At 35.9% G+C, this 26,598-nt stretch overlaps 1 protein-coding gene across 1 annotated transcript in view; it reads right to left on the bottom strand.

Moving 5' to 3' along the window:
- The window catches only part of HSD17B4 (hydroxysteroid 17-beta dehydrogenase 4), a 164,798-nt gene extending 139,057 nt beyond the window's left edge, over window positions 1-25,741 (bottom strand). Inside the window, exons 1-2 of the mRNA XM_044662003.1 lie at window positions 25,624-25,741; window positions 20,039-20,092 (exon numbers count right to left, since the gene is read on the bottom strand). Coding sequence (XP_044517938.1) covers window positions 20,039-20,092; window positions 25,624-25,681 — 112 coding nt within the window. The 5' untranslated portion in view covers window positions 25,682-25,741. The remainder of the gene's footprint in view (window positions 1-20,038; window positions 20,093-25,623) is intronic.
- Between the last annotated feature and the right edge of the window lie 857 nt (window positions 25,742-26,598).

The following is a 26,598-nucleotide window of genomic DNA, read 5'->3' as shown; positions in this document are numbered from 1 at the left end:
CAATAAAACTGCATTAGTGGGGGACATTAACCTTCCCTTCTCAGAATTAGATAAATCAAACCAAAAATAAACAAGAAAGAATTTAAGAAGGTGAATAAAAAAAATTTTTTAATTAAATTGATGGACCTCTGGAGAAAACTGAATGGGAATAGAAAGGTATATATACCTTTTCTCAGCAGTAATGGCACCTTCACAAAAAATTGATCATACAATAGGACATTCACACCCAAATGCAAAAAAGCAGAAATATTAAAAGCATACTTTTCAGAACATAAAGCTATAAAAATTATAATCAACAAAGAGCCACAGGAAAAAAAGGATTAAAAATTAGAGAAGTACTTTGACCAGAAAGTCCTTTATAACCCAAAATATTTATAGTAGCACATTTTGCGATAGCAAAGAATAGGAAACAAAGTAGATGTCCACTGATAGGAGAATGGTTAACCAAATGAATGTAATAGAACATTACTGTGCTATAAGAAATAACAAATATGAATAATAAAGAGAAGCATAGAAAAACCTACATGAATTATGAAGAATAAAGCAGAGTCAAAACAATACATATAACATAAACAAAAAGGATAACCACCAAAAAAGTTGCAAAATTATAAAGAACAATCATAGCTTGAAAGAAAATATGAGAAGGTATTCCTACTGCTCCTTTGAAAAAGTATAAGGTCCACAAGTGATGTATATTGCATATATTTTCAGACTTTTTCAATGTGTTGATCAGTTATACTGACTTTTTTTTCTCTTCTTTTTTCTGTTTGTGTGAGGGGGGTTGGGTTTTTTGGGGGGTTTTTTGGCTTTTAAAAAACTATTAGTTATGTGGGACAGTTCTCTGGAAGGAAGAAGGAGAAAGATACTGGGGGTGATTTAAAAAAATGAAACTTTTTTTTAATGAAAATGAGTCTTGTAAGGTGGGCCCTATAGCAAGCAAAGAAGCCCTAATATTAAGTGATTTACATAACATCTTTGGAACTAATGACTGCTTAATCATTAGGCCTTTTTTTTTAAAGTAAGATCCCTCTTCTATAATTCTAAAAATTATGTGTTTGCAAAATCAATCTTTGTATACTAGCTGTACCATAAATACATTTTTCCCAGTCTTCCTGGATGGCAGTTATGGTCAAGAGAAGTGTGAAAAATCCCCCAAAGCATCCCTAAGATTTTCCATATTGACAGTTTCTGGCACAGTTTCTGTCCTTATACATATATGTACAAGTGTGATAAAATTTATTATTTTTCCATTGTCATTTTAAATCAGCATCACTGATCTAACTATTTCCTTATCTTCTTTCTTGAAAGAAATGAGTTTTAAAAACAGATTAGATGCTTATCTCCATGGCAATGTATTCCTATTATTAACCTCATTGTAAGAAACTCTGCAAAGATCCCTGTAAAGGAAGGTTTATAGTAACCCTTTTATAATAAGATTATGAAAAAATTAATTTTGTATTTACTGTATTGTGTCCATTTTCATAAAAATATTTAAATAATAGGAAAGAACTAATAGAAAATTTCAAACTCAAAATATGTACTAGTTTGGTTTTCTTTTAATGATCCTTTTAAGTAGAGTGGGAAAAATGCAAATGTTTATTGAGACTTACTCCATTTTTACATGATTTAAGACTACCCCCAAGTGGCAATAACATAGAATGCAACCTAACTTATTTAGCTTTGGTGTCTAGTTAAGATAGGATTGATAGCATATATTTTTTAAAAAGAGATCCCAAGAGAATATTCAATAGAGATCCAACAATTAAGGGATACAAAATTAGCATGACTATTCAGTCATTCCATTACTAATACAATGAAGTTACACTGTTTAGAAACTTAGCCAAGAAACATCTGTTATTAAAATGTTTGGGTAGTATAATTATATTACTGTGAACAATAAGAGTAAGTTCCTTGTAGCTGCAGCTCCCCTCTAACATACTCCTATACCAAACTGCCTATTTGCATGAACAGAAACCTAATGAAAGGCAACTTATCAGTTATGCCCATGTTACTAGGTTAAAGCTAGGAATGGCTAAGAAACTATAAAGAAATACTGTAAATGTATTGCTTAAAGTTTTTTCCATATGTGGCAAAAAATTCAAATGCTAGGGATGAGGGGAAGGAAAGTGCCACAAATATAGCCACAGTTATAAACATAGACTAAAAAAGTCAGTAAAGATTTGGTTATTTTCAAGTTAAGACTGAAACCCACAGTCAAAATCATAATGTTTAATATTCATCATACAGGGAGAATCTGCCAGCATATAAGAGCCACAAAAATAATTGTACCCTTTGACCCAATAATCACATTTTCAGGAAAGAATATTTCCTAAAAGTCATCATTAATAAGAAATAGGCATTATCTATAAAAGCATATATACAAACATTATATAGTGACTAGTAAAGAACTAGAAACAACCTAGAAATCTAACATTTGTTGAATGACTAAACTAGAATGTATCTCCAATGTGATTTATTGCAATGCCATCAAAAATTATAAAATTATAAAATTATAAAAAAGAAACATACAAGGAATTTAGGATAGAAATATATAAAGTAATTTAAAATGAGGAAAACAGCATGGTACAGTAGAATAAGCACTGGCACTTCCATCAGAGGACCTGAATGCAAATCCCACTTCAGATGCTTACTGTCTACATGACCTTGGGCAGATTCTTCATCTGTGAAATGAATAGGTTGGACCAGATGGCCGGTGAGGACCCTTTTAGCTCTCTATGATCCTATGAAACTGAAGAACAAAATAAACACATGCATTGTGTGCATATGAATAGAAATATACATACAAATATAGCAATGACTGAAAAGAGAAGGAAGAGAATAGAAAAGTAACTAATCAGTACCTACATACAGTACAAAGAAATGCATTTTCAAATAGCTGCAAGTATATTTGGTTATCTTGTTTAAAACTAAGTATATAGTCATTTTTTCCTTAAAATGATTTTCCAAAAAGATTTTGTAACTAAAAAAGAGAAGAAGCTTTAGGTAGCAGAGGAATGATATCTTAGAGGAACAATATCTTCAAGATGGTGGAGTAGAAGCATGGAAAGCCAGATCCGTATGAGAATCCTCTTCAACCAACCTTAAAATAATGCCTCAAAACAAATACTGGAGGGACAGAACCAACAAAGGAATGGAGTGAAGCAACTCTCCTGCAGAAAACAACTTGGAAAGTACTTCTTTACTGGGGTAAACACAACAAGGAGCACTAGCACAAGCCAACAGCAAGCTGCCCATTCCTTACCTACTACTCCAGGTTCTCCATCTGGGCTCAAGCCTATTATAAGACCTTGAGATCCTGCCTAAGCCAACAGCAGAACATCCCATGCCCTTGAAGCTCCAAGCCCTAGCACAAGCCTGAAGTGAGGCCCTCAGCCCTCGCACAATACAATCTATAGTATACCTGATGCATGCAAGTTGAAGGGAAGGTCCAGAGCCCCTGTCCAACCCTGCAGTAAGGCCCCAAGCCCCAGTGCAAGGTGGTCTGCAGTGCACTTGGTCTATGTAGGTCCAGAGTGAGGCCCAGAGCCCCTGCCCAGCTTGAATTGAAGCTCTGAACCCCAGCACAAGATAGTTCACAGTGCTCTGAGCCCTGCAAGCCATCAACAGTCCATAGAATCAGCAGTGGGAGGTGGCTTTCAAAGCTCCCAGCCAAAACCCAGAATTAGAGTTGAGGGTAGCAGCAAAGAAAAATTGAAGTTTAATTGAGTGCCTCATCTACCCTAAGAACAGAAGATAAAGTAAAAGAAAAAAAAAACCTGGGAAAATGGGAAAAGAGTCAAAAAATAAAAAAAAAACCTAACTATAAAAAATTATGATGAGATTAAGAAGAGCAAAGAATAGACCAGAATAGAGCAGTGAGATCAAGGCAAAACTTGATGGGAATTTAACTGAGGCTCTGGAAAAACTCAAAAAGGAATTCAAAAATTAAATAAGAGAGGCAAAAGAAAAAATGGTGAAGAGAAATGAAAGTAATGCAAGGAAAAAAACCAGCTTTAAAAAAAAACAGAATTAGTCAAATGGAAAAGGAGACTTCAAATCTCACAGAAGAAAATCATTTCTTAAAAATTAGTATTGGGCAATTAGAAGCTAGTAATTTCATGAAACAACAAGAAGCAATAAAAGAAAATCAAAAGAAGAAAATATAAAATATCTCATTGAAAATGACAACTGACCTAAAAAATAAATCCAGGACAGACAATCTAATATTATTGAACTACCTCTGAAAGCCATGATAAAAAAAAAAAAAACCTTAGGTATCATATTACAAAAAATTATCAAAGAAAACTACTCTGATATTCTTTAACAAGAGGGTAAAATAGAAATTAAAAGAATCTTCTTATCATCTCCTGAAATAAATCCCTAAATACAACTCCCAGGAATATTATATAGTCAAATTCAAGCTCTAAGGCCAAGGAGCAAATACTGCAATCAGCAAGAGAGAAACAATTCAAATATCAAATAAAACAAAATCAAATATCAAATACTACATTCAGAATTACACAAGGACTTAGCAGCTTCTAAATTAAAGGATCAGAAGGCTTGGAATATGATAGTCCAGAGGCATAGGTACTAGGTTTACAACCAAGTATATTCTTTCAGGGGGGGAAATGGTCATTTAATAAAACAGATGATTTCCAAGCACTCCTGATGGAGGAAAAAAAAACACAGAAAATCTGCTGTCCAAATACAAGACTCAAGAGAAGCATAAAAAGAGAAACAAGAAAGAGAAAATTTAAGGGATCCAATAAGATTGAACTCTTTATATATCTCCATAGAAAGATGATATTTTTAACTCTTAAAAATTTTATTATTATCAGAGCAGTTAGGAGTATACATAGACAGAGGGTATAAAAGTAAACTATTTAGGATGACATGTAATTCCAAAAAAAATTGGGGGGAGAGAGACAAAAAGAGGATTACACTAAGAGAAAAGGGATGAGAGGTAGAATGGGGCTAATTATATCACCTAAAGAGGTACCAAAAAAAAAACAATAAAAACTATTATAGTGTAGGGGAAGATGAAAATGGTGATAGGAAATACTTAAACCTTTTTCTCACTGCAATTGGCTCAGAGAGGGAATAACAACCATACTCATTTGGATGTAGAATCCTATCTTACCTTATAAAGGGTAAGAGGAATAAGAATAAAAAGGATGGGAATAAGACTGAAGGGGAGGGGAGGGAGAGAGGTGAAGAGGAGGGGTATTAAAAGAGTATCTTTTGTTTTGTTTTCACTTATTTCTGAAATGTCATAGGCTTTAGAGCTAGGAAAGCCTTAAGCAACTCAACCCTCTCATTTCAAATATAAGGAAACTGAGGTAAAAAAATTTAAGTGATAATTACCTAGAATCACAGAGGTAGAAAGTATCAGAGAAGGAATCTGAAATTCCCAGTTACCTGACTCATAATCCAGTGCTTATACCATTTCTTTAAATATAACAGTGTAATTTAATTCTTCTCTTCTTCATTATTATTAACTGGTATGGGTATAACATTAAGATTTACTAAGTACTTTTCTCACAACTATCCTGAATAGTGCAAATATTACTATTTTCATTTTATATATGAGGAAATTGAGACTTAGAGATGCTCAGTATCTCACTAATAGTCTTTCCACTAATTCTGCCTCTAACTCTGTCTTTGGAAGGTCAAGTTTTACTTTTCTGGGCCTCAATTTCCTCCTTTACAAAGGTGAGAGAGGGAATAAGGTGGATGCCTTTTGTGGTACCTCAGCCAACTCCAAACAATTTTGTGGTTTTGTAAATGCTGCAAAAGCTACATTTGATAATCAGCAAGCATTTCCTGAACGTGCACTTTATTTTCAGCATTATGAGATGCAAGAAGCAGCCTGGATTGAGAGTCAGGCCTAGAGAAGGGAGGTCCTAAGTTCAAATCTGGCCTCAGATACTTCCCAGCTATGTGACCCTGGGCAAGTCACTTGACCCTCATTGCCCACCCTTACCACTCTTCCACCTAAGAGCCAATACACAGATGTTAAGAGTTTTTAAAAAAAAAAAGACCCCCCCCAAAAAAAGAAGCAGCCAGATATATACAGTCATGCCATCAAAAACATAGGCATACACACACACACACACACACACACACACACACACACACCTGGTTTTGTTAAATAATTGTTTCATTTGTCTCCTAGACGGCAGTCACTGTATAAATAAATAATACAAAATTATATAATACACTTAAAGAATGATATATTTTCTTTTTCTAGTAGTCCAAATCTGATTTCATCAGTATAGATAACTCTCACTGTTAAATCTCCCTCCCCTGGTGCAGACTGGCAACATAAGGAATTTATGATCAGGGTCATGGTCACACATGCAGAAGTTGAATTCTTCCTGAACCCAGGGTTGGCCTGGTACCTATTATACAGCATTATCCATGACAATAAATATTAAGGGCTAGTTATGTAGTATACACAAGTATAAAGAGAATAATAAAAAAAAAAGAATGTAAGCAGGGAATAGCAAAGAAGGTATCATAGAGGAAGGTGATATCTTAATTATAAAAGATCAGGATGTGGATGGGGTGTAAGTATAAGAAGGAATCAAGCAGTAAATAAAGAACTGTTTCAAATGCATTGCTACAGCTATTGTGCTTTTCTCTCTCACCTCCTGAGCAAGATGGGGGACTATCAGACTGCTGAAAGATAGCCAATGATCAAGTTAAACTCCTCAATGCCAGCATCTACCAACACCAAATGGGAATTGCTGGCAGAAAAGTGGGACTCTCCAAGGCCCTCTCCACAAAAAATGTATGGAAAAAGGAGAGCAAGGGCAAGAAAATCAGGAGAATGAGGAATTCACTCACCTAGAAATTCAGTAAAAATGGGGCTAACTAGCTAATCTGCTATGATTAGCTAGTTAGCCAATGAGGCAGAAGCCATAATTAATGACATGGAAATTAAAAGGCTGACAGGCCCTGGGCAAACATTTTTAGATATGCATCTCTATCAATTCCTAAAAAAGAGAACCCATCCTACCTATGGCATGCCCCTTCTGCCCCTTCTCAGTCTTCTCAGAAAATAATTTCCTTAGATAGGCTTAAACTGCTGAGTAATTGCAAACCCCAACAAGACTCTAAAATCTACACTGCCATGTCATTAGTATGGAGATTGAAAGAGACAACTCCCACCTCAGATGCCATTTTAGGAGACCTAAGATAAAGAGATTATCAGGGAAAAGGGCAATACTAAATCATACCTCTATACCATCCCAGGGCAATACCAGGCAATCCTCTGAGTAAGCTGTAGCCACTGCCCCTGCAGCCCATTAATTTCACTAAAAGAAAGCAAGTCATATCTAGGTCCCTTCTCAACATGCAGGCAGCAAGTAGAGGAGGGAATAAACAATATAGACTTTATACTGAAAAAGGTAGGGAAACTTGGCAGGCTGTGTCATCAGAAGGGGCCAGGTCTCAGTGAGAGTCAAAAGACAGGAATGGGAAAGCAAAAGATTTAAGATGAAAATGTCATAAGAGTTTTAAATTTTATTTTTATCCATTGTTATTTGGGTCTAGTGTGGCTACTTAATTATGAGGTGAGTCCACCTCAGTCCAGCTGAGATTTTCTGAAGAATTATTTTGATGGAAACAAGAAATAGGAGTGGTAGGAGAGAATTTATTGATACCCATCTGACAGTTGTAAATCCAAGATTGCCCTCTTCTTAATGATCATTGATAAACTAGATATGGATATGGTATCATTTTTCTTTTTCAGTTATCTTTGAAATAAAAGGCTTTACTTTCTTCTTTGGGAAGCTTTAAATTCCTTTCTCCTTCAGATAGCCATAATTCAAAAATTACATTATTTTCCTACTCTGATTTATTTATAAACTATTTAAATTAAATTAAAATAAATATTTCCATAACAGGAACAAGTTTGTTACCTATAGAACAGACATTCCAGAGAGCACAGTATAGGAACTAGTTGCTTCCCATCCCCTCATACCTGTACTCCTTATCAGGAGACTGATAAGACTTTACAACTATCCTTAGAGTTTGGGGCTGGATCAGCCTGGACTTTAAGGGCCTGAGCCACAGATGGCACTACCAACCATTATATGTAATGGAACCAAATGGCTGCAGCCATCTTCCACCTTATTATAAATACTCTATTCACCAGATAGCAAGCTAGGAAGTGAGTTTATAGTAGCTATCAGGGACATCAAACCAGCAAAAGGATAAGGTTCAAATTTTCATTGATAGTATGGAATAGGGAATGGGGAGAGGGATTAAGATAATAGTAACTTTGTGGCAGACAATCCCAATTGGGCTTGAGCTTTGAAGTTTCCTTAATATCTTTACCAACTATAAAAATTGCCATCATTCACACATTCTCCCAGGTTCCTAACACTTTTACTTATTTCTACACCCAAAGGGTATACCTTCTCTCTCGAGTTATTTGGACTGGCTCAGAAACCTTAGCAAGAAGCCATAATATTAGCAGCATTCCTATATATTACCAACAAAACTGAGCAAGAAGTAACCGAAGTAACATTTAAAGTAACTAAAGAGAATATAAAACACTTGGGCATCCACTTGTCTCAACAGGAAATATGAACCCAATTACAAAATATTCTTTATCAAAATAAAGACTGATATAAATAATTGGAGAAAGATTAATTGCTCATGAATAGAGCAAGCCAATATAATAAGAATTATAATATTATCTAAATTTGTTTATTTATTCAGTGCCATACCAATCAAATTACTAAAGAATTACTTTATAGTACTAAAAAACAAAATAACAAAATTCATCTGGAGGAACAAGAATATCAAGGTAATAAAAAAAAATGTGAAGGAAGGGGGACTAGAAGTCCTGAATCTCAAATTATACCAAAAAGATGTAATCATCAAAATAAGTTGTTAAATGCAGAAGAAATAGAGTGGTTGATCGGTGGAATAGATTAGGTACACAATATACAGAAGCAAGTGAGCACGGGAACCTAATGTTTGATAAACCCAAAGATTCCACCTATTGGGACAAAAATTTACTCTTTGACAAAAACTGGAAAAGTGGTCTGGAAAAAATATGTGAAGATCAACATTTTACATTGTATACCAAGACAAGTAGGAACTAGGCATGAACTAATCCAACCAATCTATAGAGCAATTTAGAATTATGCCCCCAAAGTTATAAAATTATGCATATCCAGCAATTCCACTACTAGAACTACACAGCAAAGAGAGTTTTTTAGGGGAACGGTTGTGGTTGTGGCAAAGAACTGTAAATTGAGGGGATGCCCATCAATTGAGGGACAACTAAACAAAATTGTGGTAAATTATTGTGATGGAATACTACTGCCCCATAAGAAATGATAAGCAGGCTAATTTTTTTGAAAATTAGAAAGAACTACATGGAATAGTGAAATGAGTAGAGCCAAGAGAATATCATACACAGCTTTAGATTTAATACTTTAAGAATAAAATGTCTCCAGAGAATGAACTGAAAAATGGAAAGATGAAAGATAATTTATATATAATCACACATACATCTCTCTCTCCTGGACAATGACTTCTATGATGCAGGGAGTAGAAGGAGGTGCTCAAAAATTTGCAGATAAATTCTATTAATAAAAAAAAGGAGGAAATGACATAAATACCAAAGTATTTATAGTATTGCTTTTTGTGATACCAAAAATTGGAATTTGAAAGGCTATCAATTGAAAAACAGTTAAGCAAGTTATGGTATAAAAATGTGTTAGAATATTACTGTGCTATAAGAAATGATGAAGGGAATGGTTTCAGGAAAACCTGGGGAGGATGTTTATGGACTGATGCAGAGTGAGGTGAATAGAATTAGAAGAACAATTTACATAATAACAGCAATACCATAAAGATAATCAATTGTGAAAGATCAAGTAGCTCTGATCAGTACAATGATCTAACACAATTTTGAAGGATTCATGATGGAAAAATTATATCTGCCTCCATATAAAGAACTGGCAGACTCTGAGGGAATATTAATAAAGCAAATTTTTCTTTCATTTTCTTGAGTTGTTTTTTGTTTTGTTTTAACACAGCTAATGTTGAAATATGTTTAGTATGAATTTATATGTATAATGTTATTGTGATCCCTGGCTTCTCAATAGGTAGAGGGGTGGAATTTGGACCTGAAAATGGAAATAAAATTGAATTTTCGAAAAATTTTAAAAAGAAAAAGAAACCTTAAAAGGGCAAAAGACAGAAGGTGCACATACTGCAAAAGGTTCTAATCCATTTGACCTGACCAAATGCCTTTGAGATCACAGAGTTCTAGGTTTAGAGCTGAAAGGGATTCCAAAGGATGTTTCTGAGGGAATTTCTTGTTTGTGTGTAATCTGGACTAGATAACCACTAACTCCAGTAATCCTATTCTTTTATATGCCTACAAATTCACAAGCAAGCCATAGACTAAAAAAGGTTCTGAATTCAAAGTTGCCCCTTAGTAAAAGGTAACCAGTTCCATAGAAATATAAGCTATAGAAAAATTCTACATATCACTCAGAAATGAAAAAAAAAAATTAAGAACTAGAAGTTTATATTACTAATGTATCCCTAAACCTCAGACGAAAAAGCACCAAGAACCAATGAATCAGTTAATTAACAGAAACTGAATACCTACTTAAATGCAAAATACAATACTAGGCAGCCCACCAGAGACTGAAAAGTACAGCAGTGTCCCTCAAAAAGTTACCAAACTCATTAGTACAATAAAACAACCCCAAAGTAACATCACTTTAACTTGGCAAACATTCAAGAAAAACTTAAAACCTTGATTCTAAATCTGGGCCATTTAGGATTTGGGCTCTTTTACTTATACAGAGGAATTTCAGAGTATATCATTCTCTGCCTTACTTTTTTTCAATATTCATTTAAGAGAGAACTCTTTCCTCCAGATAAAAGGCAGGGATAAAACCAAGAAGTCTCCTAAGGCTAAGGCTTCTATCCTCTCTCTATAAAATATGCATCGAGGATAATGAAGAAAATTGATTTTAAGGCTGTATCATTTGATTTAAAAATATTAACCTGTAACAGTTTTTTTTTCTGTCAAAGCTCAAAAGATATTTCTCTGACAACTCTAGAAATGTCTTTATTCTAAGGCATTTTCTGGATTGGGAGAGTCCTACCCAAGTGAGAATTTAAGTTCTGTCTTCTCTGTAAGCAGAACTAACCTAAACCAGATATTCTTCAGGAGTGATGAGTCCCAACATTGAGAAAAGGGCATTTGGACACCTAGGTACATAGTGGATAGAGAATCAGATCTGGATTCAAAACACTTTCTATCTGTATAACCCTAGGTAAGTCACTTACGCCTATTTGCCTACCCCTTATTGCTTTTCTGTCTTATAATTGTTACTCAGTGTTTGGATACTAAGATTCTAAGACACAAGGTATGGGTTAAAAAAAAAAGAAAGAAAAAAGAATCTTATGGCCTGGCCTCTCTCCTTATATGCCTCCTCCCACCACCAATGAAGTAATCCAGGAGAAGCTGAGAACTATTAGCCCACCTCCTCATTAATTATCTATCAATTAGAACTATCTAATGTTGCATCTGTTATGGGAAGGGAAACAAAGACTATTGGCAAAAACTTCTTGAAAGAATAGCAAACAATTAACCATATTATGATTATAGAGTTCTCACTTCACCTTTATATAAAAAATTCTGAAAGACATGGGAAGATGTAACAGAGACATGCATTAAGAGAATTTGGCGGGGTAAACTCACATAGATATGACAAAGATGAAATGTTCAAAGAAAGGAGTAACAAGATTATAAAATTAGCACAAGAAATGGAGCTAGAAGTGAATGAGAAAGATATGGGGGAGTTGACTGTATCTCACGGAGAACAGTCAAATAAGAATCTAATGGAGCTGCTAGCTGCAAAGGCTAGCAGAAAGAAGAAAGAGAAGCTTTACAACTTGAAACTGAATCAAAATGTTTACAAGAAAATAGTTGCAAGAAGCATTTTGCCATTTGAGTGAAATTTTTCTTGTATTAAAAAGATAGATTCAAATATTTTAAGATTTTTAAAAGTTCAAAGGAGAGTTGAGAATAATATTTCTTGCTATCATCAGAAATATGAAGGAAAAAGAGAGGCACAGCTCAAATATCTCTTGATAGCTTCATAAAAAAAAAGTTGTGCAGTCAACACTATCGATGCAATGAGTGGATAATGGGCAACATCCTGTATGCCTATGTTAACTGTATTGTATAGTACTGTGCATACTTATCAATAAATTTACCTTTCATTTCATAATTTTATTACCTTGGCACAGTATTTAATATGTCTATATTTTACTACATCCAATGACTTGCATAAAGGTATTATTTTGTGTATGCCTTTATTATATAGGCTAAGTAAAATGGGTTGGTAGGGGCAAATTCACAATACAGAAAATTCACTTTACAAAGAGGTAAGTAGAATGGTACATTTATGTTAAACAAGAACTGTATGTACTCAAAACCAGTCAGTAAGTAAGTATCTATTAAGCACCTTCTACATAACAGCCTCTGAGCTAAGTGCTAGGGATACAAAGAAAAGCCACCAAAGGATTGTGCCTGGCCTCAAGAAACTTACATTCTAATGTGGAGACAAGTAAATAACTAGATATGTTTAAATAACTGTTCTAGCGGGAGCAGCTAGATAGCTCAGTGGATTGAGAGCCAGGCCTAGAGATAGGAGGTCCTAGGTTCAAATCTGGCCTCAGACACTTCCCAGCCCTGTGACCTTGGTCAAGTCACTTGACCCCCATTGCCTACCTTACCACTCTTCTGCCTTGGAGCCAATATACAGTACTGACTCCAAGACAGAAGATAAGAGTAGCCAGAGGATTGTGGGAAGACGGTCAAATAAGGCACAAAATTATCTTGCTCTCCAAATTCCAATTTGGAATTTGCTCTCCAAAAAATATTCAGAAATAATGCCTCAGAGTCAACTTTAAAGTAGAAAAAATAGTTAAGAATCCGGGATGAAACAGACCAGCCCAGGATTATTCTCTGACCCCTCTAGGTGGTTATCTCACCTGATTGAAGCTCAAACTCCTCAGGGTAAATACCACTAAATCAATAAACAAGACCTGGGAAAATCTACGTGAGGACAGTCTCACTTTGTCAACCTGGGAGCAGCTTGCGTAGGCAGTTGTTTCGATTCCAGAGATTTCCACCCATCCACAGTGTGGGAATTAGGCAACTGATGAGGAAAGATTTCAGGAGCTCAGTTATGCTGACCAGATACCACTCCATCCCAGCTGTGGCTTTGGGGAAAGAGAAGCAAGGAGTGAGCAGACCTGGGTTAGTGCATTTGCTGAGATGCAAGGGCTCTACTGCCTGTGGTTACTCCCAGAAGAGCAAAAGTCCCTACCTGAGATTCTAGGGCAGAGTGGCAAGCTAACACTTGCAGCTACCCAGAAACCACAAGGAGTAAAAGCAGCAGCAGCATTGCTGGGAGCCCTTTTTGGAGTTCACTGGTGGAGAGGAGTACCTGAGGTCACTCATAAACTGGGGTGTAAGCCAGAGAAGCTGGGATCATACTTATTATTGATAATGCTTCATTATCTATGGTACCTTTTAACATATCATTTCCCTATTTACTTTTTTTAATTAAATCTATTTTTAGAGTTAACACTAATTGCTACCCCTGCTTTTTTTGTATCAGCTAAAGTTGAGTATATTCCAGTGATGGCAAACCTTTTGAAGACCAAGTGCCATGCTACTCCCCTACACCAGGGGCCAGGTGTGCCCTCCCTTACCCCACTCAGGGGAGGGAGAAAGTGCTCCCATTGGGCTGCTGAGCAGAGGTGTGGGTGATGTGAAAAAAAATGTCCTTAGGGATGGTGAAGAGGGGGAGGGGAGCGGCTCCACCCAAGTCCCTCTGCCTTTCTAGTAATGAACTCTAGGGGAGGGGGCAAAGGGTAGCCACGTGCACACAGAGAGCACTCTGCATGCCATCTTTAGCACCCATAGCATAGGTTTGCCATCACTGGTATATTCTGTTCTGGCCCTTTTACCTTTATTCTATATGTATCTCTCATTTTTAAATGTTTCTTGTAAATAACATATTGTTGGATTTTGATTTTTGATCTATTCTGCTATCTATTTCCATTTTATGAGTGAATTCATCCCCCTTATATTCTAAGTTATAATTCTATTTTTCTTGTTTGTCCTTCTCTCCCTCTCTTTTAACGCTATCCCTTCTCAAAAGTCTGATTTACTCTAACCTCTACATCCCTAATCAGCACCCCTTCAAAGAGTCCCTCTTCCTTATCCCAAGGCCAACTAAAGATGGTTGGTAATGCAAAAAAACAAAACCTTGTCATTACTTCATTGGCCTAAGTGCAGAAAAGTGGCTTTATTCAGGAAGAGATATGTCTGCATCAAACGGGAAGCAGTTAGTGCAGAAGCAGCTTTATGTCCTTCAGATTGTTCCTAAGAGGACTAAGGACACAAGGCATACAATTCAGAGTTGTGAGCTGTTTCAGGCACGTGGGTTTCCTCACTTATGCTTCCCTGTTGGGCTTCTATTAGGATGTGTTCATTCTCCCCCAGAGACAATATGTGGATTAATGGGAGAACATGACCCCAATTCACAAATGAATGATGATTTAATCAAGTAAGAGAACACAAATAAAGCACTTTGCAAACCTGGAAGAAATATATAAATGCTAGCTATCATTCCTACCTCTATCTTTTGTTGAGTTCAGTAATTCTTATTTTTGTTTTTTCAATGCCTATGAATATTCTTGCCGTCACCTTACTGCAAAGTAAACATGTAAGATTTAATGGTGTCATAGTAACTTTTTTTGTAAATGAGCACACCTATTAGAATCCAGGGTTTCTCCCATCCCTATATGGGTTACAGTAGTTCTTTTCATAAAAGTCAAGGGGCTAGGGCTCAGACCACCAAGCAATAGCCAAGCAGCTTCCTAGAAGGCAAGTTACTCCTCAAACATCTGTTTGTGAAACAAATTTAATTTTTGTACTGGGCTGAAAACTATCACACCCCCTGACCCATGTCTATAAAATACTCATTTGTTTTGATAGTATACTATGGGGACTTAGTCTGCTTGAACACTGATCTTGGACCTACTGATAATAGTGTGTTTATTATGCTCAGCCAAGCAGAAAGATAGTGGGTTAGATTTCATTTGAGAAAGTTCACCCTTGCTCTCTAAAACAAAAAAATTCCATCTTTTTTAATGCCTATATTCTTTTGGTGATATAATCTGGTTGTGGATCATGGAACACTATTATTACCAAAGAATATGTGAAATGTAAACTCTTTGAGGGCAAAGATTCTTTCATCTTTAATATTTAAATCTCCAAAGCTTTTATTTATTATGAACATTTTTTAATGTATTAATTTGGAAGACACCTAAAGAGCAATGGAGAAATGTACAGAAATCAGACTCCCAGAAATATATATGTACAGAAAAAGGAAGTGAGAGACAGCTAGGTGGCTCAGAGGATTGAGAGCCAAGCCTAAAGTTGGAAGATCTTAAGTCCAAATCTGGTCTCAGACACTTTCTAGCTATGTGGCCCTGGGCAAGTCAGTTATTCCAAATTGCCTAATTCTTATTACTCCTCTGCCTTGGAAACAATACACAATATTGATTTTAAGACAAAAGGTAAGGGTTTAAAATTTTTTTAAAAAGGAACCAAACCAGTCATTAATCAAGAGAAGGCATAAGAGAAAGATGTTGCATTTGTGTCAATGTAAAGTTTATAGACCTAAAGGAAGGCTTTCAGCCCATTGAGAGAGACAGACAAGACTAACTAATACAAGGTAGAAAAGTAGATGGGTTATAATATGTACCATTAGGAAAAGTGTGATGAGATCAGATAACCAGTGAGATTTTTACATACATTTTCCTGGTGAGGCTATGTGGTTGCAAAACCATTGGTCACCACAATCTTAATAGAATCGAAACTTTAAATTACCCAAAGGGCTCTATAAAGATGGATGATGCTTGTAGCATATAGGCAATAGCATATCATTAATGATGACTAAGTCAGTCATAGAGCAAATGGGAGTGATAAACAATCCAAGAATTTCACTGATATCCAAAAGACTCAAAGAAAGATCTCTAGCCCATTATATATATTTTATAGAAAGGATTTATGGAAGGATATGAAGAACTGCCACAGAATGAAAAATCAAGCCACACCATTGACAGGAGTGCCTGTCAATGAGATCAATGAGATCACAGATCTTTCAAATTATTAAAAGTACCCTTATAAATATGACACTGTTTCAGGTCTCTGAAGACCAATTTTACATTTTCATAGATAATTTTGGTAGTCCTAGAACAGAAATGCTATTTGTAACATTGTTCCTATGAGACTAACTAAACTGCTACAACAAAGTATCACCTAAAGAATTTTCCCATACTTGGTTAACAATGTTGGCAGGAATTTGATGTAATGCAGCATTAAAGGAGCTTACAATTTAGTTAGGTATAAAAGGTAAAAACATAAGAGGAAAAGAACAAGAATCTCACAGGGTAAGAAATGATTAGGTTTTTACATGTTCCAGGCACAGTACTAAGCATTAGGAATACAAAAAAAGGCAAAAATGGTCCCAGCCTTCAAGGAGCTATGCTCATGGATGGCAGAATGAACAAATGAGTGAGTGAATGAATGAACATCATTTCTAAAGCTTCTATTATATCTTGGGCACTATGCTAAATGTTAGGGATACAAATGTAAATGAGAGAGAATCTCTGCCTTGTTCAAGGATCTTACATTCTGAAGAGGGAGGTAATATACATAGAAGTGGTAGTTATGGAAGAGAGTTTTAGTCCGATTAGTAAACTACAGGTTAACTGATTCAGATGTCCTTTAGGAAGTAATGGTAATAGTGATCTGATTGCTGTGCCTGATGCAAGAAGTAAAGGGGGAGAAAGAGTTCACAGTAGTAAGGCAGGAAGATGTCAGTGAACCATAACTGGACAGCTGAAGTCAGCAAGATAGGATGAGCTCTCACCACTCTGGAGAGCACTGCCCCAGGGCAGCTCCTGAGCTCTTCACCTTGGTTAAAAAAAGCACAAACAGTTCTAAAAGTAGAGGGTTAGCCAAGATAAATAAGAGTCACTGCTATTGCTTCTTCTTGGGACACAGTTGTCAGACCCCTGCATGGCCAGTTGTCTCACCTTGCACCACAGTCATACAAATAATGCCCAAATTAGTTATTTATGTCTTGAATGAAAAAGAAATTAGCAGAAGTAAAAATATAAGTAGCCCCTCAAAATTAATTGGAGACTATAAAAAAAACTAAATTTTATCTACTATAATCAAGCCATGTTTAGTAATAATTGAGTGTCTAATTACAGCATCAAAAAAAATTTAATACTTTAAAAACAAATTAAATTCTCCTAGCTGAATATTATTTTGTTCTACACTTTTCAATACTAAAACTCAATGAAGACCCTCAAAAGTAAAAAAGTAAAATCAATTTTCTTATTAACTTTGAATATAAAATAGGAAATGTATCCCACAAAAAAAAAAATCACCAATTAAATGGATTAAAAAACAAACTGGTACTGTTGGTAAAGTGTTGGCAAACCTAATTTTAAAAAAAGTCAATGTTGGAGGAGCTATGGAAAGGCACAGTAACACACTACTGGTACTGTGAATTGTTCCAAGTCTTATTGGGAAACATCTTGTAATTACATAAGAAAAGTAACTAAACTATTCATGCTCTTTCACCCAGTAATCCCACTACTGGGCATAGGCCTCAAAGAGAAAATAGAAGAAAAACTCAAAATATTTAAATGAGCACTTTTCATGGAAGAAAAAAAGGAAACAAAGTAGTTGCCCATCAATTAAAGGAACACCTGAAGAAACTGTTTAATATGACTATGCTATTATTGTGCTATATGAAATGACTGAGTATAATGAATTCAGGAAAACACGAGAAGGTCTGTATGAACTGGCAGAGCAAAGAGAACAGGGCCAAGACAACAATATGCACAATGAATAAAATAATGTAAATGAAAATAACTCATAAAGGTAACTGAACAGTAATATCCAATCTGAAAAAGAGATGAAGTACACACAGTGTCCTCAATTTGGTACAGAAAAAGAGGACTACAAGGATAGAATGTATATACAATATCAGACACATTCATTGTATCTGTTGGTTTTGTGTAACTTTTTCCTTATTACAAAAGATGACTTGATGGATATTTGCAGTATATCCAGAAATTACTATGACATAAAACCAGAAAATAATAAAATTTATTAAGAAAGTGGAAAGTTTCCAGAATTAGTCTTGCAATAATCAATATCTGGGTAGTTTAAGGTCTCTGGTATATACTGGCAGTTTAATCTTAGGCTAGTCATTGAACTTTCCGGGGCCTATCCCCTATCAAAAAATTCTCAGACATTGTAAACTTCAGAAAAGATGCTAAATAGAGAAAGTATCAGTCCCTTATCAATAAAATCATAGGTTTAATACTAAGGGGAAAAAAATTGTAAAAGTGAAAGAAATGGACCTTCTTGTACAAAAGCATTTATAGCAGCTTTTTTTGTGGTGGCAAAGAGTTGGAAATTAAAGGGATGCTCATCAATTAGAGAATGGCTGCACAAATTGTGTGTGACTATGATGGTACACTATTGTGCTATAAGAATGACAAGCATGACATTTTCGGAAAAACTTGAGAAGACATATATGAATTCATGCAAAGTGAAATGAGTAGAACCAAGAGAACATTGTATACAATAACAGCAATGTTGTAAGATGATCAACTGTGAAAGACTTAGTTACTCTAATCAAAACAATTACAAAGGATGCGTGATGAAAAATGCTATTCATTAGACTTTGCTACTAACAATAATACAATGATCCAGGACAATTCTGAAGAACTTATCAAAAGAATGCTATCCACCTCCAGAGAAAGAACTGTTAGAGTAAGAATACAGAAGAAAACATATATCTCACTTGTTTATCAAACTACTGCTATCTTCAAGTTATATACAGAAGATTTATCCAACCAATTTCTCATCAATCAAGCTGTAACTGGCAGCCCTGCCTCCCAGACATGGCTACTTGCAACTTTTGCAAAAACTTAACTTACAATATGGATATATGATTTGGGGTTTTGGTTTTAAAAGATTATTACAAAAATAAACAATATGGAAATGGACTTTGAGTGATAATACATGTAAAACCCAGTGGAATTGCTTGTCAACTATGGTAGAGGGGAGGGAGATTATATGGATCATTTAACCTTGGAAAATTTATGTGTAGATTTGTTACTGAAATAAAATAAGAAAGTTTAAAAAGAAAAAAAAAGTGCTATTCACCTCCAGTGGGAGAATTGATGAACTCTGAACACAGACTGAAGCACACTTTCTCTTACTTTATTGTTTTATTTGTTTTCTTTTATAATGTGTCTAATATGGAAATGTGTTTGGCATGACCTCACATGTAAAATCCAAATTAAAGTACCTGTCTTCTCAAGGAGAAGGAAAGGATAGGAAGGAGGGAGATAATTTAAAAAAAAAGGAAAAGGAAAGAAATTTCATGGTATTGGTTAAATGGTAATGTTAGCATACTACAAATTCCTTTACAGTTCTTTCAGGATACTATAACACTAGGGCTGATATTAGTCTCTCTTCTACCAATATTCTGGCTTTTTCAAACCCAAAACTCTTTAACTTAGTTCCCCTCCTTTTATTGGCCTAATCAATTATAATGACTACAGGTAACAAAAGAGGAGTACTATAAATGCCTTATGTTTAGGGTTTTATATTATATAATAAAATTGATTAGTGCCCTCACTTAACAATTCTTTAAGTTAGAAATATCATGAAATTAGTTTGCTTAACATTAAGAGAACTCTGGGCTTGGGAAATAAATTTCCATGCAAAAGTAATGATTAGTGTTCATTCTGACAGAGTAAATTATTCCACAATAATATTCCACAATAATATAATGGCAATTAGTGAAGATAAACAACTTCGGATTTAAGTTAAAAAAAGCAACTACTGAAATTGAAAACAAATACAAAAACTTACCAACTACTGATGCACCTCTTTCTGCAAAAGCCAGGGCATATGCTCGTCCCAATCCTAGTTTAAAATAAAAACAAAAAACTTGCACAATTAGTATTGTTTTCCTTTCTCATACATTCAAGTCATTTTTCACTAACTAGTAATAAGTAATTATAAAAAATTAGCCTTATAGTACCAATTCAGAAAATAATGAAGATAAGAAATACTGAGATTATTCCTATAGCTGAATAATACTATTGAAAAATAAGCTTTTAGACATTAAAATCTGCCTTCAAAATGAGTTAATTTAGGGTTTGATCTACCTTGAAAGTTTAAGAAATGAGCAAAAGCAAGAATCTAAGCACCTTCTTTTCCTCAAACCTTCTCATAGTCTATAGAGACCAAGAAACATATCTGAGCATAATGGTTTTAGGAAATTCAAGTACTTGTGCTTCCTCTAATAAAAATCAAAGAGCTATAGTTAAATAAGCCCCTTCCTGTTAGGGCCAGAGGACAGGGAAGGGTTGTAAAAGAGATGTTACCTAACCTAAATTGAGAATTGGGGTGCATCAGGAGAAAGAAGAGGCAAAATAAAGTCAAAAAAAACCTTTAACTTCTATAATCCTTTCCATAATATCTGGCCTCTGTGATTCTATAACCTTTTCTTATTTAAGGATATGGCTTTGCTTCTTGTAATTCTGTAACTGCAAATGCTATACTTCCTCATTCTTAGGAACATAAATGAATTAATATTGCTTACTATGGAATATTAACATGAATTTACATATTTATACATAGCTATGTTCATAAATAAGTCATTTCATCACTTCTGGGCTTTGGGGCTAAGATTAAGTATAAATAAATCATTTCTCCTTTGTTAGGATCTAGATATACAGGAAGGTTATTCCCCCTCCCCTATGAAATCAAGTATTCATTTCACATGTTGAATCCAGGGGAAGTCACATATATCTCTATAAGGTTCCTGATTCTCATTTGAGAGAATAATGCAGGGTCATTTTCTGAATCCAACTATTAAGGTCTCCTCCCTCTTTGCCCAATAATAACTGTACGTATAAAGTGTACATATGGGTCCAAATAGCCCCACAGCACCTGGCATCATAGATAAGAACCTCTACATTCCTCTTATTGGTTAATTTTGGGTAACCCAATTATATTGAAACAGACTGTTTCCTTACTCATTTGCCTCTGCTAATTTCTACTCTCAAAGAAACCTTGCTACACCAATCACCATCTTTGAATCCCCTACTAAGGAGAGAGCATCTCTTATGTATGTCAATATAGGGATTTTTATACACAAAAAAAGGGAGATCAAAGAAATGATCATTATAATGACAGCACTATAATCTGGGAAGTTGATACATTATGACTTCCAATCTGTATGAAGATCCGAAGGGCTAAAGTTTCCTACTCTAGTCTCCAGCTAGCTAAAAGATGTTCTTTAATAAATAAGGGTGTTTTTAAACCTTTAATAAATTTAATAAAAATAAATTCAAACACATATTTCTTTCACTCACTAGTGTGGACACAGAGTTGCCATACAATTACTCACTTGAGGAGGCAGTTTCTGCCAAATGAAGTAATTGAGATGGGCAGAAGAAACTGATCAATTCTACTTATTTTTCAATTTTTCCAACTCAAGGAGCCCTCATTCTAATTACTGTTTGAACAGCCCTGATTTATAGACCTTTCACTAGACTATAAGCTCCAGCAGCAACAGAAGACTGAATTTTCCTTTTTTTGAAAATTGATCTTTTTAATATCTTTTTATATAGTTTATTATATCTTCCACTGTGCCTCCGTGGTGCAATATTACATTAAGTACTCAATAAATACTGACTTGCTAGATTGAAAGTTAGCTAATAACTTCGTTATAGTAAGTTATAAAAGTTTCTAATCTAGTCTCTTTCTCTTAAACCTCTCCTAGTTCACTCCTTTAATGTGTGGACTATGCCAATAACCATCTCCTAAACCAAATTCAGAATGAATAAATAGCCTTCTCTGATACACAGATTCAGAATCAACATGAAACCACAATTTTTAACACCATTCTCTTTTAATATATAGCTCTAACAACGGAGCTATGAGCTAAATTCTAATGCTTCCTCTCCACCATCTCTAATATTCAGTCATTTCTTTTACTCTAGCCTTTGTCGAAGCCCTGGTTACCTCAATTCTGCAAAACTGTAAATTCTTACTTCTTGCTGGCCTCAATCTATCCCCATTCTGCACACTATAATTTTTTTCATGTTTGTTGTTTAAATTCCTCTAATTCATCCCTGAAATGACTTATTTTCCTTCAAATACAAACTTCTGACCAGGACTTTCAAAACTTTCCATTGGCTAGCTTTACCTTCGCCATCCATTCTCAACTCTTACTTTCATTATACCCTAGAACCCTAGAGTACTATCTAAAATAGTACTAATACTCAGCACCATCAACTCATTATCATCATAAACATTTATTAAATGCTTAAAATCATGCAGTTTCCTAAAGAAAGCTGGGCAGTCCAATGAATAAAAGTGGATGTAAAGTCAGAAAGATTTGAGTTAAAATATGTCACTTCACCTCTGAATGCCCTCAGTTTCCCCAAATATGAAACAGGGATAATATGAATACCTCCTTTGGTTGATATGAGTCCAAAATAAGAGAATATTTTGTAAAGCACCTGACACATAGTAGGCATTTAAAAAATGCTTGTTTCCTTCCTTCCTAAATTCAATTTCTTTTCATCTCTGAACTACTCTCATCTCCCTTCTTCCAGGTTTTGAACATGTTTCAAATGTATGGCAAATGTTTAGTTTTCTAAATCATATGCCCACAGTAACTACATATCTAGAGCAATCCTAGCCTTTACTAATGAAAGTAAGTTTAATGCTAGCAAAAAAAAAAATTCTTTTTTCACATCATAGTTCCAATTTTTAATTTGGAAGATATGGTCACCATTAACTATCCTACCTCTCTTCCCCTTCAAATTCTACCTTCTTCAAACTTGATCTAATCTGACCAGCCTATTCTCTAATCCAATGGCATAATTCAGTCATTTCAATCATCCCTTGGAGATCAAAAAATCATCTAATTTGGGTCCCTCACTTTTCAGAGGTAGAAGCTAAAGCCAAGAAAAATGAAGCAAATTTGTTCATGGTCATAGCAGTAGTAAAATAACAGGGCCAAGAATACCATGTCTACCCTCAACTCAAAATGCAGATTTATACATATTATTTTCCCCTTACTTTTCTAGTAAAAATTCCTATTGAAAAATGACAGTCATGTTCAAGCTAAACTAAAATAAGAAGGGATTTCCTTCCATGCCCTGGTCTGGATAATGAGGGAGAATGAATGAAAGCCTAGAAGGTAGAGGTGGCCAAGTACATTTGTAGCAACAGTCCTAAAAATATAAATAAAACTCCAATAAGAGTATCAGAGCTGAAAGATACAGAGAGCTGAAAAACAAAGAGGTAGAAGGTACCAGGCAAGAAACAGAGGGAAAGTATGAGACACATAACAGTACTCATCATTCCTTCCATATCTTTTGAAGTTTTCAACAAAGGAACATGGGAAGATATGGGAGACAGGAAAAGTTACAGGGAAGAAAAAAATTACTATGTCTGGGCCTCATTTGCCACATCTGTAAACTGAGGGGGTTGGACTAATGGGAAGAGTGGGCTATAACTCAGAGTACAAGGGTACTAAGGTACACGTGTGGGATGCAGTTATGGCAATAACTTCTAGTACTGAAAGTCCTTCGACTACATGAAAAGCCTAACTCCCTTCCAAATACTCTCTGCTGATTGTAAGTTCCCAGGGATTGCTTCCTCCTTGAATCTAGGGTGTACAAATCCTTTGTGAGAAGCATGCTTATTCTCTGAAACTGCCTGAGGTGATTATCTTTCCAAATCTAGTTGAATGTCTTCTCTACTATTGCTCCAAAACCTCTGAAAGCCAAAGAGGGGAAAGTTCACTCCTGTTTTCCAAGTTCCCAGGTCTGGTTCTTCATTAGTTTCTGGCACTTATGACTTTTGACTCTTCTGGCTCCAACTCTCTCCAACCTGATATCCTCAACTTTGAACCTTGAAACTTCCACTGCACCCTTTTCAGACATATCTATAATCTTATCTGGAAAAACATACTTTAAACAACCAAAAGTACTGGGTACCTGTAGCCTAGTGCCTATAGTCAGGAAGACCTGAGTTCAAATTTGGCCTCAGATGATTACTATCTGTATAATCCTGGGAAAGTCACTTAACCTCTGTCTGCCTGTTTCCTCAACTATAAAAATGAGGATAATAGCACCTACTTCACAAGATTATTATTAGAGATGAAAGCACAGTGCCTAAAATATAGTAGGTTCTTAATAAATAACTGTTCTTTTCCTCCCCTTCTAAAAAAAATACTGATTCTTGGACATACCATTAATTTGGTTCTGAAATAATAAAGGAGGGTTTGGGGGATGGGATTCCTAACTGCTGCTGTCCCATGTCTCTGCTCTCTGCACACATACTTAATTTTACTTATAACAGTTCCTAAGGATCCCAACTATACTTATACCTCTAGTCTCCCTGCTCACAAATTGGAGCCGCCCCGAATTACCACTAAAGATTTCAACCGAAAACATAATTTTTAAATGCATTCACTTCAAAAATGGTTCTTAATCATTTTAGCATTTTTAAGGAATTTTGTAGAAAAAGTGTCTTGCTCAGCTAACTTCCACAAAGCAGGTGTGCTATCATGGAATAACTGCCAGCCTTGGACATAATTCCTTCAACACAATGCTAAATTTAAAAAAAAAAAAAAAAAAAAAAAAAAGCCCATCAAGAGGTGCTGAAGATAAGGGAGTGTTTCTTTTTTGTAGCGTGTTCTTGCCTTGCAAACAGTAGACACTTCATAAATCTTTATTGGACTCTGCTCAATATCCATGACTTATGTGAAGCTAAACGCTCTGGGGAAAAAAATTATTTAAATAGTCAACACATCACTATTTCCAAATCTAAAATGGTGGCATTTCGGCTCCTTTAAAGCTCAGGTTCCAAAGGTACCTAAATGGGCAGAATCAAAGTCCTTTTCAAACGACTCTGCTGGAAGTCAGGTCAAACTTTGATCTAATTCCATAAGGCCACAAGCCAAAACTGCAATTATGTTTTTCTGTTTTAAGAACCAGAGAGAAATGACAGAGACTCTTCTCGTGCAGAAACAGAACATATTTTAAAGTCTGAAAAGGTCAAGAGAAAGAACTAAGGTAGCCTATGGATTTTGCTAGTAAGGGTACTAAGGTTTGGCATTTTGCACACTGCAAATCATTTCCACTGTGCGCCTCCATCACCAAGTTCAGTGATCACAAAACCTGGCCAACCAGCAAGGTTTCTCCCTTCACCACACGCCTTATATCCCGCAGAACCGCAATCCACTCCCGACCACCCCACCCCCACCTCATTTTACTCCCCAAGTCCTGGGAATGCGCAGCAGCAGCAAGTAGAAGCGGGCCTGAGCCGGAGATCGTGCGCGCGCATCCCCCTCCCGAGGGGGCGGGGAGGGGGCTTGGAAGGAGCGCGGGAGAGCTCACTTTAGGGATCGACACCGCCGCTTTGCTCACCTCCCCCTGCGCCGGTGACCAGCACCACCCGCCCGTCGAATCTCAGCTGCCCTTCCATGAGTCCTTTTCACAGATACAGTCACACAAACCCACACTAAGATCTACCGGGCTCCGTGCGGGAGGCGTGGCGAGGGGGGGACTGGGCGGGGACGGGGCGGGGACCTGGAGAAGGCGGAAGGAGACAGTAATTACGCCAATAAAAGGGGCGTGGAGCGCGTGAGCAAATGAGTGTTCGTGTTCCTGCACGGCCGCAAGGCACCTTGGGAAACGTAGTCCGGAATCTTCTGGAGTCTATTCTTGATCTATCTATCCCAAGTATCCTTGGGTCTGAGATTTCTACACTAAGGTCAGCAAGGAAGAGTGACTGGCCTTGGAGTCAGTAACTCATTCAATCCACAGCATTCAGCCATAGGTTTCCCCAAATGGCAGGAAATTTGGAGGAACAGCCAAAAGGCGAGCTCAATCAAATTATTTCCATTCCAGTTGTGTTGGGGGAGTGGGGAAAGGAGAGCCCTGGTGAAACTGTACGACCCACCCCGGAGGAAAAGGCTTGAATTTGGAGCCACAGGACTATCCCCAGCTTGCTATTTTAAAGACCTCCAGGAATTTTACCTTGGGTGAGAATTTGGACTCCTGGTTATGCTGACCTGAAATGTTCCCAATAGGAGAGCTCCTTCATTCTAAATTGTCTGTTACATATGTAGACATACATATACATACACATATGTATAATAAAGACAACATATGTATAGTTAATAAATACAAAGTAATAAAGTGTATTAGGAGAAAGGGCACTTTAGAAGAACTAGAAAGGTTATATAGAAGGTAATGCTTAACCTGTGTCTTTAAGGAAAAGGGAGAGTCTGTGGAGCAAAAGTGAGTATGGAAACATTCCTGGAATAGGTAATGGATAGTAAAAAAAGCAGAGAGACAAGGGATGGAGTGGATTATATGAAGAACAAAGAAAAGGCCAAT

The sequence above is a fragment of the Gracilinanus agilis genome, chromosome 1 (genome assembly GCF_016433145.1).
Source record: "Gracilinanus agilis isolate LMUSP501 chromosome 1, AgileGrace, whole genome shotgun sequence".
Taxonomy (NCBI): Eukaryota; Metazoa; Chordata; class Mammalia; order Didelphimorphia; family Didelphidae; genus Gracilinanus; species Gracilinanus agilis.
This window is presented reverse-complemented; position numbering and strand designations above follow the sequence as displayed.